Raw genomic sequence first — 21,808 nt, forward strand, 5'->3', positions numbered from 1 at the left:
ATCCTCACTGGGGTCTGTGCTCTGGTGGGAGGAGTGGAAGGGAGTAGTAGCACTGTAGATGTGAATGCTGGAGCGTGGACTAACTGCTTTCACCTCCACCATTTGACCCACGAGCACAAGTTTGTGGAATGCCTGAAGCCAGTTGCCAGGGAGTGGATTCCAACGTGACAGCCCATGACTAGCACTGTGTCCATAGGGTTTTGGGAATGGTCGGAAGTAGACGTTCTTCTAAGACACTTCCAGGTAGACTTGGACCGCCTACCTTCTTGTTAAGGGGTCTTTTGATGAATGGGGAAAAGCTAGATGATGCTTGGTATTCTTTCCATCGGTTTATGCATCAATCTACAGCTCACGAGTTACAGTGTGGAGCATTGTCCACTGCTGCCAGTGGAAAAATAAAACAGATGCATTGCCGTGGGAAAGGGGTCCCCTGCAGATGGGGTGCTAGCTATACGGGCTTCCACATGCATCTGCAGTAGGTGCGGAATGTTTGGCTTTGTCCTGGTTTGGGAAAAGGGGCAACTAGGTGGGAAGGATGCTACTTGGCAGTTTCACACTGAGAGGATGACAGGCCTTTGTGCTTATGGCTCCAGGGGGTCCAGTTATTCATATGCAGCTGATCTGTTTTAAGTATCGGATGCTAAACCCAGGCTTTGCTTTGACTGGGATCTTGGGTGGCATGACTTGAACGCGGTGAGTTCATCTCCTCATAGAGAGGTTGACGTCCATACCCAACCAGCTGTGATGGGAACTAAAACTGTGACCGTCAAAGTCATGGCCAAGAAAACCCTTTGTCATGGTTCCCCTCTGGAACAGCGTAAGTAGGAATGAACTTGATGGCAGTCGGTTTGGTTGCTCTCAATACATTGAGGGTCTTATACTATTGCTCTTCAACAAATCGTTATTTAACCGATGCTGTTGGAATAACAGCGAAAACGTGCGAGGAACAGCCTTGTTCTCTAGAAAAGCATCGAGATGCCACTCCGGCAAATAGTTCATTGCGACACGGGTTCCGGGTCATTGTTGAGGGTGCGTCCTCTGTTATCAGGGTAGCTACCTCGTCTCTGTATTGAGGCAATAGACCCTTTGACTGAGGAGGTGGTACCAAGTGTGGGGTTGGATTCCAAGAGTCCCAGGAGGCCATGTTGTCTGTCCTTGGGCCTATGGGAACACCCGGACATTGTTGGGGCCAGACATCCACCACGTGTAGTTTGTAAAAAGTGTGCCCCAGGAAGTTGACCTGAAAACCAGGGGCCACTTTGAGGAGAGAAAAGAGCCGACCCAGATGGAGGTGATTCAGCAGCACGTACCTCCTTCTGCCCGTGACTGAAGAGCCTGGGCCTTTTAGAGAAGGGAGAAGCTGTAGAGCCGTGGTGTCATCACAGACGTGCTCGGGAAAGTGGTCAGCAAGGCCAGCGGTCGGGGCAACATATCAACAAGGACCCCTGCAGAGACATGGAGGTTGTATGGGATCGAGTGAAGCCCAGGCGATCTGGTGGCCATGTGGGACACATGTAGGGAGCTTGGGGCCAAATGGGAAGCACAGACAGTGGGCACACAAACCCTCCCTGTCAGTGAGAGTGCTTTCAGAGTCGTTGGCCTTTTCAGGCAGGAGACACTAAGAGTTTGAATTCCCTTGAGCACTTTGTGCTTGTCTGGATGTAGACAACCTGGAGGGGAGGGGATGAGGCTGAGGGAACTGGGGGTCCTCTGTCTCCCGGTGGCATCGTAGCATGGCTGGGGTTGCATCCAAACTGCGGACCAGAGCAGGTTGCTTCTTGACTGCCAGAACAGTTTAGCTTTCTCAGGGCATTTACCTTGGCGACCAAGTGTCCTGGGAAGGTGTGAATAATATACTAACAGATCATGTGACATTTATTTTGCGTTGCAAAAGGAATTAGTCTCTGGGTTCAGATGAAATGGAGATGAAGAGTCGTCAGGAGGAAGGGGGCCTTAGAGACTTGATCCTTAAGGAATGGCTTGGGACAGCCCTGAAAGCTGCAGGCTGCTGTGGAGGCTTTTGGTGTGCACATTCAGGATGCACCGATGGAGGCAGCTGTGGGCTGGCCCTGGAATGGAGAGACAGTGCTCTCTTCTGGAGGGGAGGTGGTCACCTAAGCCAGGACTCAAACCAACCTCCCAGTTCGTCACCATCGAATTGGTTCCAGCTCATAACAACCCAATAGGGCAAGGTAGAGCTTCCTCTGTGGCTTTCTGGACTATAAATCCTCAAGGGAGTAGAAAACCTCATCTGTCTCCAAGAGGAGAGTGACTGGTAGCTTTGCCTAACCCAGTATGCCACGAGAGGTCCTACTTAAGCCAAGGGGATGCTCTTGTCTTAATCAGTGGCCTGAGCCGTGGCACAGCGCATTGACCACATGGTAGAGTGACAGTTGCGGTGTGATATGGTGAACTCAGGTAGGTTTTGATGTTCTATCTTTCCCCCCTTTTTTCTGGGTCCATACTATCCGTCTGATAATTTGGTGAAACTCAAGTTTATTGATAGCCCAGGAAGCCTCAGACTCTGCCAGCGTCCATCATCGTAGGTGTGAATGCCGTCACTAGCTGTGAGCGGAAATAGCTTGCAGAACCTCTCAAATCGTGCTGGTTGGTCTGTCCTCACCCCTGGCTGGGTGTGCGGAGCAGCTGCACCTACTAGATCAGGCACATTTGCAAGGAAAGGTGAAATATAAGAAAATGGGGGGGAATGCCTGCATTCTCCCCTAAGCCAAACCACACCCGCAAACATCAAGTCAGTTCCAACACATGGCTACTATATATGGGGTTTCTGAGGCCTTAAATCTTCCTGGGAGCGAATTACCCCACTTTTCTTCCCTGGAGTGCTTGGAGGGTTTGAACTACCAACCTTGCAGTTAGCAGCCCAAGGCTTACCCAACAGCACCAAGCACTGTGAAGATGCTTTTTTCCTCCTTACGCAACGGGCAATGGGGGCATTCTCCGGCTTCATCCTGCTTTCCTCCACCACTTCTTGCAAGTGGACCACTTCACCGGTGTTTTATTATTTTACCACTGCGACAGACCCACTTAAAGTAAACGCTTTGCTTAAAAGCTTTGTGTGCAGCCCCAAGCAAGGAGGCTTCTAGACAGTGAGCATTCCGAGTGTAAGGGACAAGAAAGAGGAGCCTTTTCACGCTCCCAGTGTGCAATAAACATGCTGGAATGCCAGTGGGTTCCAAAGGCATGACAATCATAGCATTAGGAAGCGGCCAGGGCCTTTGATGTTATTGACCAAAAAATGAGGGAGGTGAAGGGGCCCCTGTCATTTCTGTCACGAGCTTTTAAACTTTTGACCTCCAACCTTTTGTGTCAAAGAGCTTTTCTTCCAGATGGGTGTGAGCAGCCGGCTCAAGCCTCCCAAGCTCAGTGGAGCATCAAACATTCCCTTGGTGGGAAAGGAGGACCTTTCCAAGTTTCCAGAAAGCCCCCGCGTGGGCACGTTGTTTGAGAGGGCCCGCCGTTGTCTGCATTCTCTTCCGGCGGCAGGGTGGGTGTAGAGCCGTCTGGTTTTTCGGACGTGCACCTTGGCAGAAGGTAGGTGCCCTGGGATGGACCAGGAGAAGAGAGAGCACCAAGGGGTGGCTCAGGTTCTACAGGCATCTTCTGGAAGTGTCTTCCTTCCTTGGAAAGATTCCAAAGAGAAGTCGGGGGCCCTGCCTTTTCTGAGGTTCAAACCCACCAGTCCCTCCCCGGGAGTAAGATGAGGCAGCCTGCTCTCTGAAAGATTTACAGTGTAGGGTTGTTGTGAGGATTTGGGGTCTGTTTCCGCCAGCTGGGGAGTTGGAAGTTTTGCGGTCGCGGATGAGGCTTCACGCAGTGCACAGCTGGTCTCTGATTTCTTCAGTTTCTTCCTTTCCGCCCCTTTTCCTAGAAGATCCACTTACTGCTTTTGTACTGCGTTGCCGGTTGCTCGGCGTGACCACGTGCACGTGCACTGAAAAGCTGCCTAGCGTCCTGTGCCTTCCCTGGGGAGCCGTAGGTTGGCCTCGAGGGCTCGCACAAACTGAGCTTTGCTTTTGGTCTTAGGCCACCAGACTTTCTTCTGAGTCTGAGGGAAGTTCTGCTGAAAGTGGTCCCGCATCTCAGCAACAGCTGCAAGTCTTCGCTAGCAACCAGGCAGGTGGCGGAGATGTACCGGCGGTTGTTGGTCCATTGACTGGGAACCGAGCTCAGTTCTCCTACATAGAAGGTAGGAATTCAGCCACGGAGTCATCAAATGTCACCTTTCTACGGAGTAAACAAGAATCAGTGAGTTGCCCTCATGCCCCAAATAGACTAGGAAGGAAACGAGATAATTCTGCGAGGCGGCCCGGAGGCCTGACTGGGACTTATCACGCAATTGAGACTGGTCCTGTGGGTCCTTTAGGTATATTTCTTCTCCACGGCTGTACTTTCAGCTCAGCCCTCAGTGAGCATGTACTGAGTGCCTGCCTGTGTGAGTTGAGACCAGCTTCAAAACCGTACCTTTGTTCAGGACCCTTTTGTTCATTAACTAATACCTCCCGCTTATATCCAAAGAGTTGAAGGCTGACATACTTTCAGAGGCACCTTGGAAGGAAGGCCTGACCGTTTTAGAAAAGTTGGCCATTTGAAACCCCTTGGAACCCATTCTCTGACACCTATCCAATCACCATGTGTCCAGAAAAGCTAATGGCACTTGGTGAACTCAGTGAAGTGCACTGGCTAGATGTGAGCGACCAAACCCCTTTTCGTGGAACCATTTTTAAAATTAATTCACTAATTAATTTATTTAAAGCCTTTTGGTTTGCTACATTGAAACATAGAGACTCTTCCTATATTTTCCTGTGATTTCCTTCAGAGACTTCTGTGCTTTAAGTATCACAGGTACGCATCTCCTTGCTTCTTTTTGTTGCCTTTTTCTCTTGCTTCTTTTTGTTGCCTTTTTCTCTTGGTTCTTTTTGTTGCCAGCATGTAGGCTGGCAACAAACTATTGTTAGTGGGAGTGGGAGTGTGTGTGTGTGTGTGTGTGTGTGTGTGTGTGTGTGTTGAGAGAGACAGAGAGAGAGAGAGAGAGAGAGAGAGAGAGAGAGAGAGAGAGAGAGAGAAGCAGCACACTTTCCAGAGATTCTAGATGGGAGGATTTACCGGTTGGCCAGATAGGTGGCTATGTTTGTGTCCCCACCATTGGGAATCCTGTGGGCATGGTTTCCAGTTGGAAACATGCAAGGACATGCCACTAGACCAAGTTAGAAGGGACCAGAAAAGGGAAAGCTCTCTTGTTCACTACAGGACATGTGTCAGGTAAACGGTGAGAATTTCTTTTGTCATTTTCTTAGAGAAAACACACACTCGATGTTTTGAAGCGGATGGCCTGGTCGCAACTGTTATACCAGAAACAAATTATGACATGACCAGCCTGTGGTGCTGGATGACATTTAGGTCTGAAATATTAATTAAATCTAGTTAATACTTACGCAGAAGAAATGATAGAAAGCATGCTGTTTGAGAAATGGAGACTGTCCGTGACATTTTGCACATGAAAAGTTAGGAACATCGAAGTAATTGCCAGAAAATAAACATTTACTAGATAGAAATGACTTAGTTTGTAGTGTTAATTGACCTTTCTGCATAACTTTATTTATTTCTTATTTAGCACATAAAATAACTTACATTTGTGATGTTAAGTGATCACTGGCATTATTTATTGGATAGATGTTAAATCTCCAGTATCGTATAGTTCAACTGACATAGGTCTTCTTGAAACCAGAGTTTGAATCTCTCATTTCAGAATAACTTAAACTGGGCATGCTTACACTAAAGATGTATTTTTAAGTCAGACAAATATTCTTAAGGAAAGTTATGGTGTAAGTAGTTTACATATGTAATTGTATCGCTCTCTGTATACATGCACACACGTGTATCCAGATGGGGGGAGATCCTTTTTGTGATTTTTCTGATATGTAACATTTTGAACAGTGTACTACGCTAACCCAGAAGCAGGCAGCTTTTTCCTATAAAAAGACCAGATAGTTAACATCTTAGGCTTGGTGGGCCATTGTGTTTCTGTCTTTTGACTTTGTAGTTAATGTCAACGTAATTGTAAATAAGGCATAAATCTCTGTATGTCACTGTGTTCCAAAAAGCCTTTCTGCACAAAACAACTGCCCTGTGGCTGGTCATTTTCCGATCCCTGCCTAGGGAGCCCAGGAAGTACAGTGGTTGAAATGCTGGGTTGCCCCTCAAAACATCAGCAGTTTGAATCCACCAGCCACCCAGCGGGGAAGCATACAGCAGGCTGCCTCCATAAACATTCATAGCTTGGAGATCCCAGGGGACAAGTTCTGTAGGGTTGCGTTGAGGCAGGTTGGCTATAGTGCGCACCCTCAACGCTCTGGGTCCTGCATATCATTGAGTGAGAGCATAAGAGAGAACTTTCTGACTTCAGAGGATCTATATGATTCTCCGAGTTCATGAGAACGATACTTTGTTACAATGTGTGTCTTGCCATGGGTATGTATAGACACCGGGATCATACCGGTGACCCGGGAGACATTTCCACCAGCACACAACATTCGGGTAAGGCCCTTAACCTCCACGGACAGTGCTCGGTGGGGGAAACTCCTTAGATCCCTCTCACTGAGACCATGGACTGCCCACACACTACCTTCCTCTAGCCGGGATGCTCGGATGCGCTAGACATCCTTGGGCTGTCTCCAGAGTAGGCAGAACAGCACCCTCCTGGCGCCATCTTTGTTGTCTGTAGACGGAATAACCAGGGTTTGAGTCAGTACAAAAAGCAGTGTCTCCTTTACGCTGTCGAGTCCTTGGGTGGGTCTTACAGGTGCCATGGCTAAGGCTGAGGGTGCCCTCCACCGGCTCCCTTGACTGAGATCTGGGGGCAGGGGGTGGGGGGCGGTCTCCCCTCTTTCCCTCCTATCTTTGTCTTCCTGCTCCAGACTGCTCATTGTATGAGCCAGGTGATGACTTTTGGTTCGAGGTGATGACTTTGGTTCGAATGCTGTGCTGAGGTTATTGAGCAATCGAGAGGGGACTGTGTAACCCCTCAATAGGGCTGGCCCATGGACAGGAAAAAGCCATCTCTAGTTCCAATCCCTAGCTGGTTCAGATGACTTCAGGAGCCCGAGGAATGTACGGCTTTGGTAGCGACTCCTTTGGACCCCTCTTGTGCTGTTTCCGGGGCACTTCCAGGCATTCACGCCTTCGGTCACCATTCAGCGCGTTACTCTAACAGCCCGCATGGAGCTGACTTGGATCTCTGTTTTTTAATCTATAATTTTTGTATGTAAATTTTAAACCTTAAAAGACCCGTTTCCCAGGATGGCATCCAAGAGATCTCTATCATAGCCTGAGGGTACTAAAACTATTTCTTGGGAGAAGGCAGCAACTGAAGCTAAATCTCCCAGTGTCTCTTCTCTGTCATTCTTGGGCTACATGTTCTATGATCAACCCAGGCTGTTTGAAAAGCACTGAAAATCAACGCTTATCATTTCTAATGAGCCCCGAGTGCTAAGCCCACTGGCGCCCGGGGGAAGTGGAGTACTGACAACTATGCCCAGCACAAATATTTTCACAATGCATTTCAATTTAAACACGTGTCAAGTCACTTACGTATTTATGGGCTTTAAGGACTCTTCCGTTTCAGCCTTCGATATTATGCCCTCTTTAAATCTCTGTTTCGTTGAGAGGGACCTGGTGTACAATAGTTGAGCCTCTTGCCAGGCTGTAATAAATCATCTTTGCAACCATAAGCAGGTACAGTGAATGCTACCACTACTGCACCGACTTACCCCACCTGGTAGAATTTTAATTCCCTCGGTAAAATTGATTCCACCAGTTCTGCACATTATTCCCCCTGTCTTCCATCTAGCCCGTTAGTTTGCTGACAGCAGAGTACACAGCATTTAGCAGCTGGTTTGTGGAACCATCAGTCAGGAAATTGTATGATAAATAGGAGGTAGCTGGGTTTAGTGGCACTTCCTTCTGCTTCAGCAGTTTTCGCCCGACTTTGGGAAAGTCATCAAGTGGTATTTTGTCAAGGGCCAGAGCAGGAGATGGCTGCGGTGCGGGAACTTATTACACATACACTTGAGTTATGATGCTCCGCAGCTGCGCCGCTCGTGTGTAAATAATAAACCGGGAGGTGGATAATTATGGTGGCTGCTGGCGACATGGGTTGTTCTTGTCATGGGGGTTCTTTCGGACAGCTTCCTGGGCCCGTGATGGACTATGCTGCTGCTACCGCTCCACATACAACGACAAACCAAGACACAAGCCAAGTACACGGTGTGGGGCGGTTCAGGAAGATTTGTCCTTTAAAAAAAAACAAAAACGTTAGGATAGATGTCATGGAATGCCCCATAGGTTAAAGGACATGGTCATACTGCTCCCCCCAGCCCCCTCATTTATACCTTAAGATAGGGCCAGCTGTGTCCAGAATTGGAAGAAGAGTGTTTCATTGTATCCCCCCCGCCCCGCCTCCCCCCCCCCCCCCACACACACAAGACTGAGAAGGCATGATTCTACTAATCAGCAATGTAAGGCAGAGTTACTGGCGAGGGCCTCAGTCCTCCAGAACATGTTATTTTAAACCAAATCAAGGGACAGACAAACGGCAACACTGAAACACCGAAACTAAAACCAGATGTCTTCGAGGCAATCAGATCATAGCCATTAATTTTCTGCTCTTTATTTAACCCCGATTCTAGAATGCAACCCTCCTGGCAGAGAAATAAACACTTTGGGCAAAAAGTGTTACAAAGTACAGCACATGCTTTTAGCCGACTCACCAAACACCTAAGAGAGTCAACACTGAGGCACAAGAAACTCCTCAATGTCCAGTATTACATTTTATTGTGCTTCCTCCAAGTTATTTGCAGAGCCTGATCTTTATCTCTTTCATTCCTTAAAGAGGGTAGGCGGTAGGCGAGAGAAAACAGGACTGGCCCCGCAGAATTGCTTCTTGAAAATAAAAAACGGTGGTCAAACAAACCGACCCCTTGCCCTGGCATGGGTTCCTCTAGATGGTGGCTTTTCTAGGATGGAGTAGAGCTACCCCCCAGGGTGTCTAGGGATGCAGACTGCCGCATTCCACTCAGTGGAGCTTCTGGTGTGGTCACGCCGTCCTCATCAACCTTCTGTTACGCAGAAGAATGCTTTCACCATGGCCACACCAGGGCTCCTAAAAGCGGTGCTGTCTTTTAAATGTCAAGAGTAGGTTTCTGTGTAAGATGAGAAGATGTAAGACTTCTTGGGGAAAGAGAATTTAAACTACTTGATGATACAGGCAAACCTCAGAAATAACTGGGGTTCCCTTCTCCTGCACCTCTATAAAGCGAGTTACACAATAAAGCATGTCCTTCGTTCGTTTCTCAGTGCGTATAAACGCTGCGTTTACGTGACACTGAAAGCTAGTAAGTGTCCAACGGCATCAGGAAAATGTTTGGAATATTGTGAGAAACACCACAGCATGGCAGACACGAAGTGAGCACATGCGGATGGAGAAATGGCCCGACAGACTGGCTCACAGCAGGGTTGCCACAAACCTTTGTTGTTGTTTTTTTTAACATCTGAGAAACACCATAAACATGAAGCGCAGTAAAAGAAGGCATTGCCCACTGAATACTCTTTTAATTTTACAGGATTCACAGACTGATCTTTATTCTTGTGCCTATAATCACTACAACTTCACTATGAAGATTCCAATGAAGGGTGATGAGGGGTATTTCCCCCATGTGTTAACTGTCGACCAAATTCACACATTTTGAGCCATACATTTTTATGTATGAAAGATGTGCGTTTGGGCTTAGGCGTAATTCCTTGCACCCACATACAGAACATCAGATCCAGTTAACACCCACTGATCTGGTGCAGACGGTTTAATCAAGCAGAACACATCGAGAGCACAGGAGAGTTGAAAACACGGCTTCCACCTCCCCGCAGTTGCCACTGCAGTCTCAGAACGGCCATAGAAGTGGTGCGTGGGAGAAGCCCTTCCGAGGTGGGTCAGACGTCCCGGACACGTCATTTACACAGTTACAGGAAGTTTATTTCTCCAGTTTCCCAGAGCAAAAGCAGAGGACCCCTGCAGTAAGTCAGGAGTCGATTATGCTCCTAGAAAGTGACATGCAGTGACAGCTGAAAAAAGTGGACACACACACACACACACACACACACACACACACACACACACACACACACACACACACACCAGATCTGAGGACAGCATACCTCTCCTCGCCATGATTCTGATCGACGTCAGCTTGTTTCAGATTTAAAGTCAGGAGAGAGCAATGGAGTACATGTCAGCCCTTCAGGCTGGTGAAAAAGAGGACTGCACTCGATCGCATGGTTTCCCAGGGCAGAGTTGGATATTTTAGGAGCGTGTGTGTGTGCGCGCGCGCGCGCCTTAATCCAAAATGCTTAACTACTCTTTCAGGAGGTGACTGTCAGGATGACCAGGCTGTTCGGCACATGGACGTTGCCACGTTGCAGGATTCGTTTTTCAATATAAACTTTCAATTATAGCAAACCTTCTCAAGAACTGATTTACCCTCCAGAAGCATTGATGCCCACATCCTGTAATATTAATTCCTAAATGGGGCCCGTGAAATATCACGAAAGCTTGCATCTGGGTTTTATAAAGCACATAACGTGTGAGAAATGATTAGGTCGTTAGTGTACCTCTCCCCTGCTGAATGCTCAGCATTGGTGCATGCCGGGCTGTCTCGCGGATAACGGTGTGACCATTGCCAGCGGTGAGTTCTATTTAGGGATGTGGTTATTACTTAAAACATGCAGAGTGAGAGAGATGCACTTTACAATTTTTTTTATGGTCACAGAATTTCTGGGCCCTAGATCTGATGGCAGGAACCCTGGTGGCTCAGTGGCTTACATGTTGGGGTGCTTACCACAAGGCCAGCAGTTGGGATCCACCAGCCATTCCGCAGGAGCAAGATGAGGCTTTCTACTCCTGTAACGAGTTGCGGTCTTGGAAAGGTGGGCAGTTCTCCCTGCTCTGTACAGTCCCGATGAGTCAGAATGAACTCAGTGGCAGTGAGTTTGGTTTGGGGAGATGAGATCTGATGGTTAGCTGTTTGAATTTTGACTCGGGGCGCCCTGCCCAGGTGTGTCACGTATCTGGCCTCTCGAGTGCAGTGTTAAGGTTTTGCGTTATTTTCTCACAAGCATACTGTCGGCAGCAAGGGCAGAGTTCAAAGTGAAGGAAGTGAAGGATTCTATGGGATAAGAAGATTGTAGATAAGAAGATTGTAGATAAGCAAATAGATAAGAATACTCTTCAATAATCTATGATATCCTTATCTCATATTTCACATTTATGACAACTGGGAGAAATCCTCTGAAGTCTGGGTCCCATGCGGGTGATGGTCTGGCCAGACCTGGGGTACCCTCTGCAGGCAACTCCAGATGATATATGGAAGTCTTTAGTGGTGACTGGGTGACAGAAGGGATGGCAGTAGACCTTGGGACCCCTTCTCCTGTTCCTCTAACACATCTTGATCCAGTCTCAAGGGGGTGTGTGGGGCAGCGATGGGGTGATGACACAGGGCACCAAAGGAGGAGCAGGGAAGTAGAGAGAGGGAAGGAGGCCACATGAGGTGTCAGGGCCAGCGTGGATGGAGGGCAAGCAGGGTCCCTGCCCAGGGGATGTGCCAGGAGAAGATGGGCAGTGGGCAGCGCCAAGTGGTAGGGAAGGAGTTCCTCCACACCCTCCTGAGCCTTGTCTGTGGCAACCAACAAGCCGTGAGCAGTGTCAGATGGGGGTCAAGGAGCCAGGGGCACCAGTGCCTAAGATGGGCTACAGGCTCCCAGCAATTACTGCACTGATTTTCCATAATGACTTGGACTCTGGAGCTGAACCATGTCAATGAATGAGGAATGGGTTTAGTTTTTAAAAAGACAGAAGCGGGGGGGAGGGGAATGTGATGTTTACATTCTAAAAGGTGCTCGCTGGAAGTAGTCTGGAAAACAGAGACATGTACAGGGAAAATTAACAAAGCTGTCCGAACTTGGCTCCCAAAGGCCCATTAGTCATCTCCCTTCAGCTTAAGGATACACACAGTTGGGGTGCGATGTGGCTTCAGCATACCGAGTGCTCTTCATATTCTAGTGGGTGTACTTTGTGCCTCTGGAGATGCCCAGGGCACAGCCTCCAGGTCCCTTGCAGCAGGGGACTGTCCTCTTGTAGTGGGTGTTGAGCATACGTTTTCAATGCCTCCTTTGACATTGCCTCTAGGCCCTGCTGCCTTAGCGCTCCGGGGTCCGGGCAGGCCACGGTGCGCCTGGCAGCACCACACTGCATTGTGTGTGTTAGTGGTGGCTGTGTGCTGCCACAAGGTTTAGGAGAGCAGTGGTTCTCCACCTTCCTCTGGCCATGACCCTTTAGTACAGTTGTGGTGGGACTTCATGTTGTGGTGACCCCCAACCATAAAATTATTTTTGTTGCTACTTCATCACGGTCATTTTGCTGGTAGGAATCGTCATGTGAATATCTGATATGCGAGATATATTTCCATCGTTAAAACTGAATATACATAAACGATAGTGATGAATCACAAAATAATGTCATTATATATTGTGAAATATTTATTTCTAATGACAAATAAGTGAAATTTTGTCTTGAAGCATGGTGTAGCAGGGGTAACAGTTTTCACACCGGGTACTCATGTGGGCCTATCTGCATGTGGGTGGATCCGCCTGGAGACAGATAGAGGAGCGATGTCTCAGTTCCTAAGATCATCGGAAATATGTGTTTTGCGATGGTCTTAGGTGACCCCTGTGAAAGGGCCGTTCGACCCCCAAAGAAGTCTCAATGCACAGGTTGAGAATGGCTGTGGTAGAGCTTTCAGCCTGGGATAGATGAGGCAGAATGGCCTGGTGATCTACTTGTAAACATCAGCCAGTGCAAGCTTTGTGGATTATGGTGCTGGGCGTTTCATTCAGTGTTCTTGGGGTCCCCATGAGTCGAATCGGGCTGGATTCAGACCTTGTTACTTCTTGAACTGAGAAAATCATTAGTGTCATGTATTTGTATGAGTTCATCATGCTTCCAGTTATAAGATCTTTTAAAACGCTTATGTTTGACAGTGAATCCTTATTCAAGGAAGTTTTACTTGGGACTTTTAGTCAGGCATTTTTGTGTGCACGAGACAGGCAACCGGTGTAAGCTACTATGAGTGCACAGGAGAAAGGAGCAGTTTTAAATCCACACACAGGGCCCTAGGACCACCCAGCATCTGGCCTGTGGGAGAGCAGGGTGGGAGGGCGGTCTGCTTGGGCAGGAATTCCTTGAGTTTGGCCATAACCCTTCATTCTATGAATCTGGTGGTCGGCTCTTCACCGTGCCCAATTTTTCTCTGACCCACTTAGACAGTAAGACCGTTTGTTGGCACGTGGGAGCGCTAATCCCGGGGTGCTGAGAAGGCTGGGAGCATGCATCTAAAGTGTGTCTGTGTGAGTGTGACTTCATTTCCACACACCTCTGCCCTGAGTTGCTCTAGCTGGGACTCTGGAAAGGCACCGGCCCTGCGAAGGGGCATGAAGGTGAAAACCATACAATCATGTCTTTGTCTGAAATTCTCTCGACACTTTTCTCACTCTACAGCCCACCCCCCAAACAATTCCCCACGGGGCCCACAGGCACGCGGCCAATTCAAGCTCAGAGTGACCCTTTGGGCCAGCACTGGCCGGTTCCAGCGGCTTTCCAGGACTATACATCTCTAGGAGGGCAGCCTGCTTCATGTTCTCCGGAGCAGCGGCTGCTGGGTGTGAACTGCTGACCTTGAGGTCAGCCGACCCATGCTTGACCGATGCAACCACCAAGGCCCGGCCTTCCCATCAATGTGCGGGCATTGTTGTCCCTCTTGGTTTGGTGACTCCCTGGCCTGCCCATGCCCCACGCGGCCTTTCTTTCAGGCCAGGGAGTTCTGCCGTTCCTCCGTTTCTAGTTTTCCTGTCTGGGTTTTCGTTGGGTTTCACGGTGGGGTCCAGGGTCTCAGGTGGAGATACCCACTCAGCCATGCTTCTGCAGCGCCCACGGAGCAGCGAATGGGTAGCAGTGGTTTTGTTGTTTGCTTTTCCTGGGACCCGCGGTGTTTCAGAGTTGCATTTTATATAGGATGGGATTTGTTTCTTTTTCAGACCCTCCTCATCTCTTCCCTGCATTCCACCCTCCGGTGCCAATCGACGCAAGACATCACGAGGGGCGTTACCATTATGACCCTTCGCCTATTCCTCCGTTACACGTGTAAGTATCCGAACTTCTCCCATCAATGGAATGGAGCGAGATGCCCATTTTGGCTCCCTCGGAGGGCTTTTATTTCTTTCTCCTCATAATGGCATGTCTAGTGGGCTTTGAAGATGTGCTAGAAGTCGGTAAGATTCACTTCTGAAATACGGCAAGCCTATCTGTTTTCGGGATTCACTGAAGCAGCTCCTTGCTGCTTTCCAAGGGAGGCCGTTTACACTAGGTGGCTGGCAAGTATTTCCTATATATTTTGCTGACATGTGTTCTGTGGGCTGTAAATACGAAATTCAAAAGCAGAAACCCAATGGAAAGCTACCACTCGGGCTCTGCGTGTTTGGGCAAGGTTAGCTTTGAAGCTTTTCGCGCTAGACTTTCTCATACGTGAAAACCTCATCCCCCGTATCCCAGAGAACCGGCATGAACTGTTTATGGTAAATTTTCATATGCCCCATGGTACGTACGCCAATAGTCACTTGATTAATGGGAATGTCCCCCCAACCAGATGGCAGATGTGGTCGGTCACATGGCTTTTACACAAAGATCAGGGGACGTGGTGGTGAGACCATGCGTTAGAAACAATACTCCCATGGGAATGTATGTGCTCTTACTTAGCCGGGGGCAGGGGCGGGGGAGAATAATAGATTTGGAAACTCAGATTTTCTCTTTGTAGTCTTGTTCAGAAAAGACATACCCCCACCCCCCACTAGAGCCACTCCCCAGGTGGAAGTGTCCTTTGCTAGAGGCCCTGTTATATACATTTAATCGTATCTAGTACTCCCCCTTGATGCTGAGACAGTAAAGTTAGAAAAACACAAATAATACTTTGAAGAATAATACTGGTTATTTAGATGGTAGATTGCATCTCCGTGGCTATTAGTTACAGCTGTGTAATTACATATATGCCAAAGAAAAATGAAGTTGTTTTAAAACAAGTCCTCCTCTGTGAACAGAATTAATTGATATTAACAATCCTAACTACATGCCCAAGTACACATATAATATTTTACCCACAGTTTTTTGGATCCATCTCCCATTACTGAATTGTAATTTCGGAGCACATTTGCCTGGAGGTAAGTAATAAATCTGTGCTCCAGACTTCTATAAGCATTAAAGGAAAAGTGGGTATTTATAGAGGCAGAAGACAGAAAACTTGTGACTTATTCTTCAGCATTTCACTGGCGCACAAGTAAGTATTTTCTGGGTTCTAAAGCTTGCTAAAAATACTCACAAATAAAACCAAGAGGCCAATTTAAACTCCGTATACAAAGCGAAGGAAATGCCAAATTAAGGCTGAAACATGACATGTAACTCACCCCATTATGCAGAGGTTTTATGGTGCAGATGGGACCACGTGCATCCTGGATGTGGATCTCTGCCCCATGGTACGGCGGCGCATGCAAGGGCCAGAGTCTCCTTGGAACATGGACGGCTAATTCTTCCCAGACTCACGTCTGCATGATGTAGTGATTGACTTACTGCAGATCTTCCTGGAAGCTTTGAGTTCTTTTCTTACAGCCTTCAGGAATTATGTCAGAGAAGCTTTCTCTTGACTTCACAGGCTACAGACTGAAGCCTTTGCTCTGGGTTCATTGTCCTTTGCTTATGGAGGAACAAAAACAGGACTTAGATCAAGAAAACCCCGTACCTCAGTTCTTTGGCAGAATGTAACAATGACAAGCCCGTGAATCCATCGAGCGATCACACCGCTGGATGATGTCAGTTCTGTCCTGGAGAGTCTTGGTCAGGACTTGGGAGGTTTGCCTTTTGGTGGTCACAGCTGAACCCTGTGACAGTCTGCAGTCAGGTCTCTGCATTTTCAGCCAAACTGCGGTGTACTTTAGTAGCTGCGGACTAAATTGTTCTCTAGTATAAAAATATAGCTGTGGAAGGCCCATGAATGTAGAGACGGTTGGCTCAGACTCACGGAAACCCCACTGAGTAGAACTGTGCTCATACAGTTTCAGTGGCTGATTTCCTTCCTTTCCTTTTGATTTCTGGAAGTGGGTCACCAGCTCTGTCTTCCAAGGTCTTTCTGGGTGTGCTTGATCGTCCGACCTTTTGTTTAGCAGTCATGAATGATTTACCCACCCCAGGGACTCCTGGAAGGTAACCCCGAGCCTCAAAAGAGAAGCCCTAGAACATTCGGTGGAAAATGCCACTGCTGTGGGCTCAGAGAATGGCGATTCTGCCTGTGCTCCTGGAACTGGGCTTGATGTGCATGCTAGCAGACCCCTGACTGGTTTGGGAAAACGGGGGCAGTACATAGCTCTGTGCCATTTTCAGTTGACATTCTTTCTGCATTGCCCTCAGTGAGCTTCCCTTTTGGCAGGGCAATCTCTTGCTCACAGTTCCTCTCAGGGCCTCGTCCAAATGCCACCTTTGCTGGCTGTCCCAGAAGCTGTTCTCATGCCCCCCGGCCGTGCATTGCTCCCAGACAGTGTCCTCTGCCTTCTGGCAGCGCCTCATAGACTTGGCATGGACTTTGTCAAAGGTGTCGTGCGCGCTCACGTCGGTCCGTTCTGAGGGGGCGCTCGGTGGACAGCTGGAGAGCTGGAACGCTCCTTACTTTGCTAGTCACCAGTGTGGTGAGCCCTGCCCTGGTGCCTTGGCTGTGCGTTGGAAATAAAGGTATCGGCCTCAGCTAGCTCCCCAAATGGCAGAGTTAAATGAACTAATGTTAATGTAAGGGCCCGGGGGCACGGGGTGCAGTGGCTTGCTCTCAGCTACGGACAGAAATGTGGGGCGTTCTTAGCCATCAGAGAATGGGCTATTCATTTAGGTAAAGATTTAGCGCCAAGAAGCCTGTACGGGTTTTCTGGGGACTTCTACTCTGGAACACATGAGTTTGCTCTGAGTCTGAATGAACTTGATGACAGGGATTTGCTTGTTTCTTTGGAGAATTCCCTTAACAGCACAGAGCGGCACCCAAACGCGGAAAGTTGGCGGGAGAAGTCCTGACGGCTTCTAATTCTCGCTGGGCTCAAGTGTGAGTCGCTGGCTTGCTTTTGTTACCTTTTTGAGGTCTCGCTCAGTTGAGGCCGTTGGTAATCTTGGAAAGTAAGGGCGCTCTCTTGAACTCTTAGGAACCCTGTGGGTGGAGTGCTTGCAAGTTGGACTGATCGCTGCCAGTTCTGCAGTTTGAAACCACCAGCTGCCCCGCTGGAGGAGGAGAAAGGTGGGGCTTTCGGCTTCTCTAACAAGCGACAGTCTTAGAAACCCACCGAGCAATCGTACCCTGCCCTGTAGGGTCGGGAGTCCGAATCGACTGGTGGTAGTGAGTTAGTGAGTTCTGGTTTTTGTGACAGAACTAAGGGGTCAAATCGGGGAAGCCAAATGCTTGCTATATGCTCATTAACGTCTTTAATTTCATGGGCTGAAAATGACCTCAAGTGAGCTTAAATGGGAGCCTCGGAATAAGCATTTTTAATTATAAGAAGACAAAATTGGGGGACATACTTATTATTTGGTGCACATCATTGTTCCTCTGGTGCCATTGAAAAATGAAGTAAGTCTCAAAAACAAGGCTCTGCGTATTTGAAGGAAATGATGACGGATCCCTGTTTAGAAGGCAGGCAGGCACTGCGGTAATGATGTGATCATATCCTATCATTAAAGATTCTATTGAAAGAAGTTTATAAATTGCTCCTCTTTTTAGATAAACCACCCTATATTAGGCCATCAACGATACGGTGCAGAATTAAATTAAAATCTCATAAAATGAAATATGTTCTGTATTAGCTGTTTGACACTTAATTTGCCTCTGAATGAGTGGAGGAAATCACAAATTAACCTGCCTTTGTTTTTCCAACCATGGCTTATTAGGTGTTAGAACAACTGCAATTACAGCCGAATAATAACCACCAACCCTTATAAATATGTACGGAAATAAGTCCCTGTATGTTCAAGGACCTGGTTTGCGGCATGGAAAGCATTTCATTTACCCTACTGATTCTCACAGTGTGAGCTGCAGTGTTTGGTTAGACACTGCAGAAATTTAAATAGTTTCCAATTTGGGTGTGAGGGAGGGGAGACACGGCGTGGTGATGTCTTAGTGTGCCTCGCTTCAACCAAAATCATGAATTTAGATCCAGAACTTACAAATAGGGCACAGGGTGAATGTGGAAATCACCGTGCCCCAAGTTATCTAAAAAAGATTGTCAAATACAGTGTACTCTTTTCGTACACTATGTTTAATATGTGTGGCTTGAAACAGAAGAACCAGTAGCTGCAGGAAATAGTTTTCTGACTTTGGACTCTGGGATTTATGCCAAGTGAGAAATTAAAAGTTTCTCTCCATCATTCTTTCTCAAATCATTTGCTCTGGACAGGTTCTATCTTTTGATAAGCCATAGAGCAGAAGGTACAATTTTTTTACAAAAAGAAATTTATCAGTGATGTCCATTCTGTTACTGAGATTCTCTGGGACGCTAGTACCAGAGCCTGTTGTATACATTCACATACATACTCAAGGCAGTTTTTTGCCTGTTTGTTTTTGGCTCTGTCTACTACCATTCCTTTGCATTTACTTTTTTTTATTCTTTGCCATTTAAAAAAATCGTTTTATTAGGGGCTCATACAACTCTTACCACAATCCATACATCCATCAATTGGGTTAAGCACATTTGTACATTCATTGCCCTCTTCATTCTCGAAACATTTGCTCTCCACTTAAGCTCCTGGTATCAGGTCCCCATTTTTCCCCCGCTCCCCCCTCCCTCATAAGCCCTTGATAATTTATAAATTATTATTTTGTCATATCTTGCCCTGTCCGACGTGTCCCCACATTAGCCCTCTGGGGTCCCGGGTTGTCTATTCTTCTGATTCCTTTAAAAACCAAACCAAAGAAACACAGCCTCATCCTGGGTGGGGGACGAGCACCAACATTTCATTCTATCCAGCAGCTTCTTTATTGTTCTTTGTTGAGTCACGGCAGCTCATCTCTGGCTGGCTCCGTGCACCTGAGTGAGAGGAGTGGCCTCTTCCCCTGAGCGTGGCCCACCTTCCTGTACCTCGGGCAGAGCCCCTGCCGCATGCCAGGGAACCCCTGGCATCTGCTGGTGCTTACATTGTGCGGGCCGTTTTTGATGCTCAGGCTGCTGTGCTATGCGGCAGAACTGCCCCACAGCATCTCCTAGGCTGTGATCTTTAGCGGAACATGTTACCAGATCTTTTTCTTCCGTGAAGCCGTTGACCTCTTAGTAGCTAAGTGCTTAACCCTGTGCACTACCAGTGGTACTAAGCAGGGCTAGAAGCCCTGATGGCACTGTGGGTTCCATGTTGGTCTGCTCCCTGCTTGGTCCTGGATTTCAAATTCACCAGCTGCTCCACAGAAGAAAAAATGCGGCTGTCTCCTCCCATAAAGATTGACGGGCTCAGGATTGCTGAGCATCGGAATCGACTTGATGGCGAGGGCCTGAGAGATGTGGCCAGGGAGCTGAGCAGCACGTTTAGAATGTGAGTTGGTGCGTTTCTTCCTAGAGAGGAAATGCTGAGGAAAGACGCACCATTATGGTAAGAGCTTATGAACCAAAGCAGTGGGTAGATGACGCGATGCTTAGTTTCCCTCCCGGAATTCGAGTGCCTTTCTGGTGCTAGGCACTCTGCTCGGTGGTAGTTCATAGACTAGTCATCCAGCCGCATCCTTTATTAGAGACACTACCTTAAATGAACACGGTGGCTTTCCCAATCCAGAGTTATCCTGTACAGTCGGCTCCCATAAAACTTATAGTGCTTTCAGACGGACGCACCGCATACAATAATGCAAATACACATACATGTTAACACGTGAGCAGTCACCCATGTGTGGACCAAAAAACACGAGTCGACTCGTGTCGGGTAAGCAAAGTGCTGTTAAAACTTGGACCCATGCGAAGCCATTGTGGTTGCATTGATTTAATTTCCAGACAGGGCTCCAGTGCAAAGCGGTTTAAACAAAACACAGTAATTGTATTTAAGGGCATAACTAGATGAGGCAATTTTAATAACATTTGCAATTAGCAAAGGAAAGTCATTGTCCCCTTCTGCTTGCGTTCAGCTTTAACCATTACTGAGGTTGTGACAATGTAGTGACGTGCTAGACTATAGCTACCACTGTTGATGTTCCCTTCTCTTCACACTCACGAAAACAACAGCAACACCTCAGACTTCAAAGATCGTCTGTATATTCCTTATCCTTTCCCGCGCAAATCCCTCCCGGAACTACAGGAACCAGCCAGACCTACTTTTGCCCAGTTGATTTCAACTGCTAGTGAACAGAGATAAGGTTTGTGAGGCTGTAAAGCCTTCTGAGAGTGGACAGCCTCACTCTCTCCAAAGGGGCTGTTGGGTGGCAACCTAGGGCCTTATGGTTAGTCGTCCACTGGCTATCTGACAGCTCTCCCAGGGTGCCTTTACATGTAGTAGCACCTCAGTAAATATGATTAGTAATCATGACAGTGAGCCGCTGCTTCTTGGGGCACTACTAAAGCCACTGATTTTCTTTTGTTTAGCGAGTGGCACCGCCTGCCAACCAAAGGAGCACACTGCGGATTCTTAAATCAACAGTTCTGTTTGATTCAGTATTATTGTAGAAGTGCCTACCCCAAAACCAGATTCTCTCCACTGCCATATTAATATCCTGACACTGAGCCCATCACTGATTCTAGAGGTCCCCAGGCTCCGTTATGCAAGCAGGTACCCTTTAATGCCTACCACTGCTTCTCAGGCCCCTCACATAGACATACCGTGATTGAAGTTAGCTGTTTTAAAAGGATCTAGGAAGCATAAAGAGACACAGCTTTGGGGGGGGGGGGTGGTCGGCGCCAAGGGTGGATGGACAGGTCACATTTAAAAAGTTAATTGCGACACTAGCTGACATTTTTGAGTGTTTATGATGAGGCTAGAGTCCCCGATGGGGCAAATAGCTAACGTGCCGAGCCACTCACCGACACCTGAAGACTGCTCACAAGAAGGGCCAAGGTGGTCTCTTTCTAAAGAAACCAGCCATTCCAAGCCCCATGGAACACAGTTTTGCTCAGGCACCCATGGGGTCGGCGTGAGTTGGTGATGATGCACAGTTCAAAACCGCCCGTTGCCGAGGCAGACGGATGAGCTTGTCTGCTCACAGAAAGATTTACCGCCTTGGAAATGCTCAAGGAGCCGTTCGACTCGAGTCCGGGTCCGTAGGGTTGTTCTGAGTCGGAGAGGACTTGATGGCGGTGGTTCAAACGAGTGACTGTGACAGGGACAGTGGAGGCGACAGAAGCGCAGTATCTACTGCGGCCTCTCTCCCTTCCCTCCTGTGAAATAGCTCCCTCTCCTGCCTCCGGCCCTCTCCTCAGCTCTACCTTTCCCTTTTTTTCTTTTCTAAGCAGTGCAACGCATCGAATTTTCTGCTGCTAATCACAACGTTTTTCATTGCACGTTATGTCAGTTCCCACTAGAAACTGAGTTTTATTGTGGGCTGATCATGCCTCGTGATTCCGCTGAGAAATGTAAAGCTGGCCTGATTTCAAGAACGACCTTCGTCCATCCAGCTCCATGCACCGTCCTAATGCAGATAAGAGG

At 47.9% G+C, this 21,808-nt stretch overlaps 1 protein-coding gene across 2 annotated transcripts in view; it reads left to right on the forward strand.

Annotated features, from left to right (window-relative positions):
* Positions 1–21,808, forward strand: part of GLI3 (GLI family zinc finger 3) — a 335,268-nt gene that overhangs the window by 181,415 nt on the left and 132,045 nt on the right. For both annotated transcript variants that reach the window (XM_075558170.1, XM_075558171.1), the window contains exon 4: positions 14,158–14,263. In XM_075558170.1, the coding sequence (XP_075414285.1) occupies positions 14,158–14,263 (106 nt within the window). The remainder of the gene's footprint in view (positions 1–14,157; positions 14,264–21,808) is intronic.

Source organism: Tenrec ecaudatus, chromosome 9 (genome assembly GCF_050624435.1).
Source record: "Tenrec ecaudatus isolate mTenEca1 chromosome 9, mTenEca1.hap1, whole genome shotgun sequence".
Classification (NCBI taxonomy): Eukaryota; Metazoa; Chordata; class Mammalia; order Afrosoricida; family Tenrecidae; genus Tenrec; species Tenrec ecaudatus.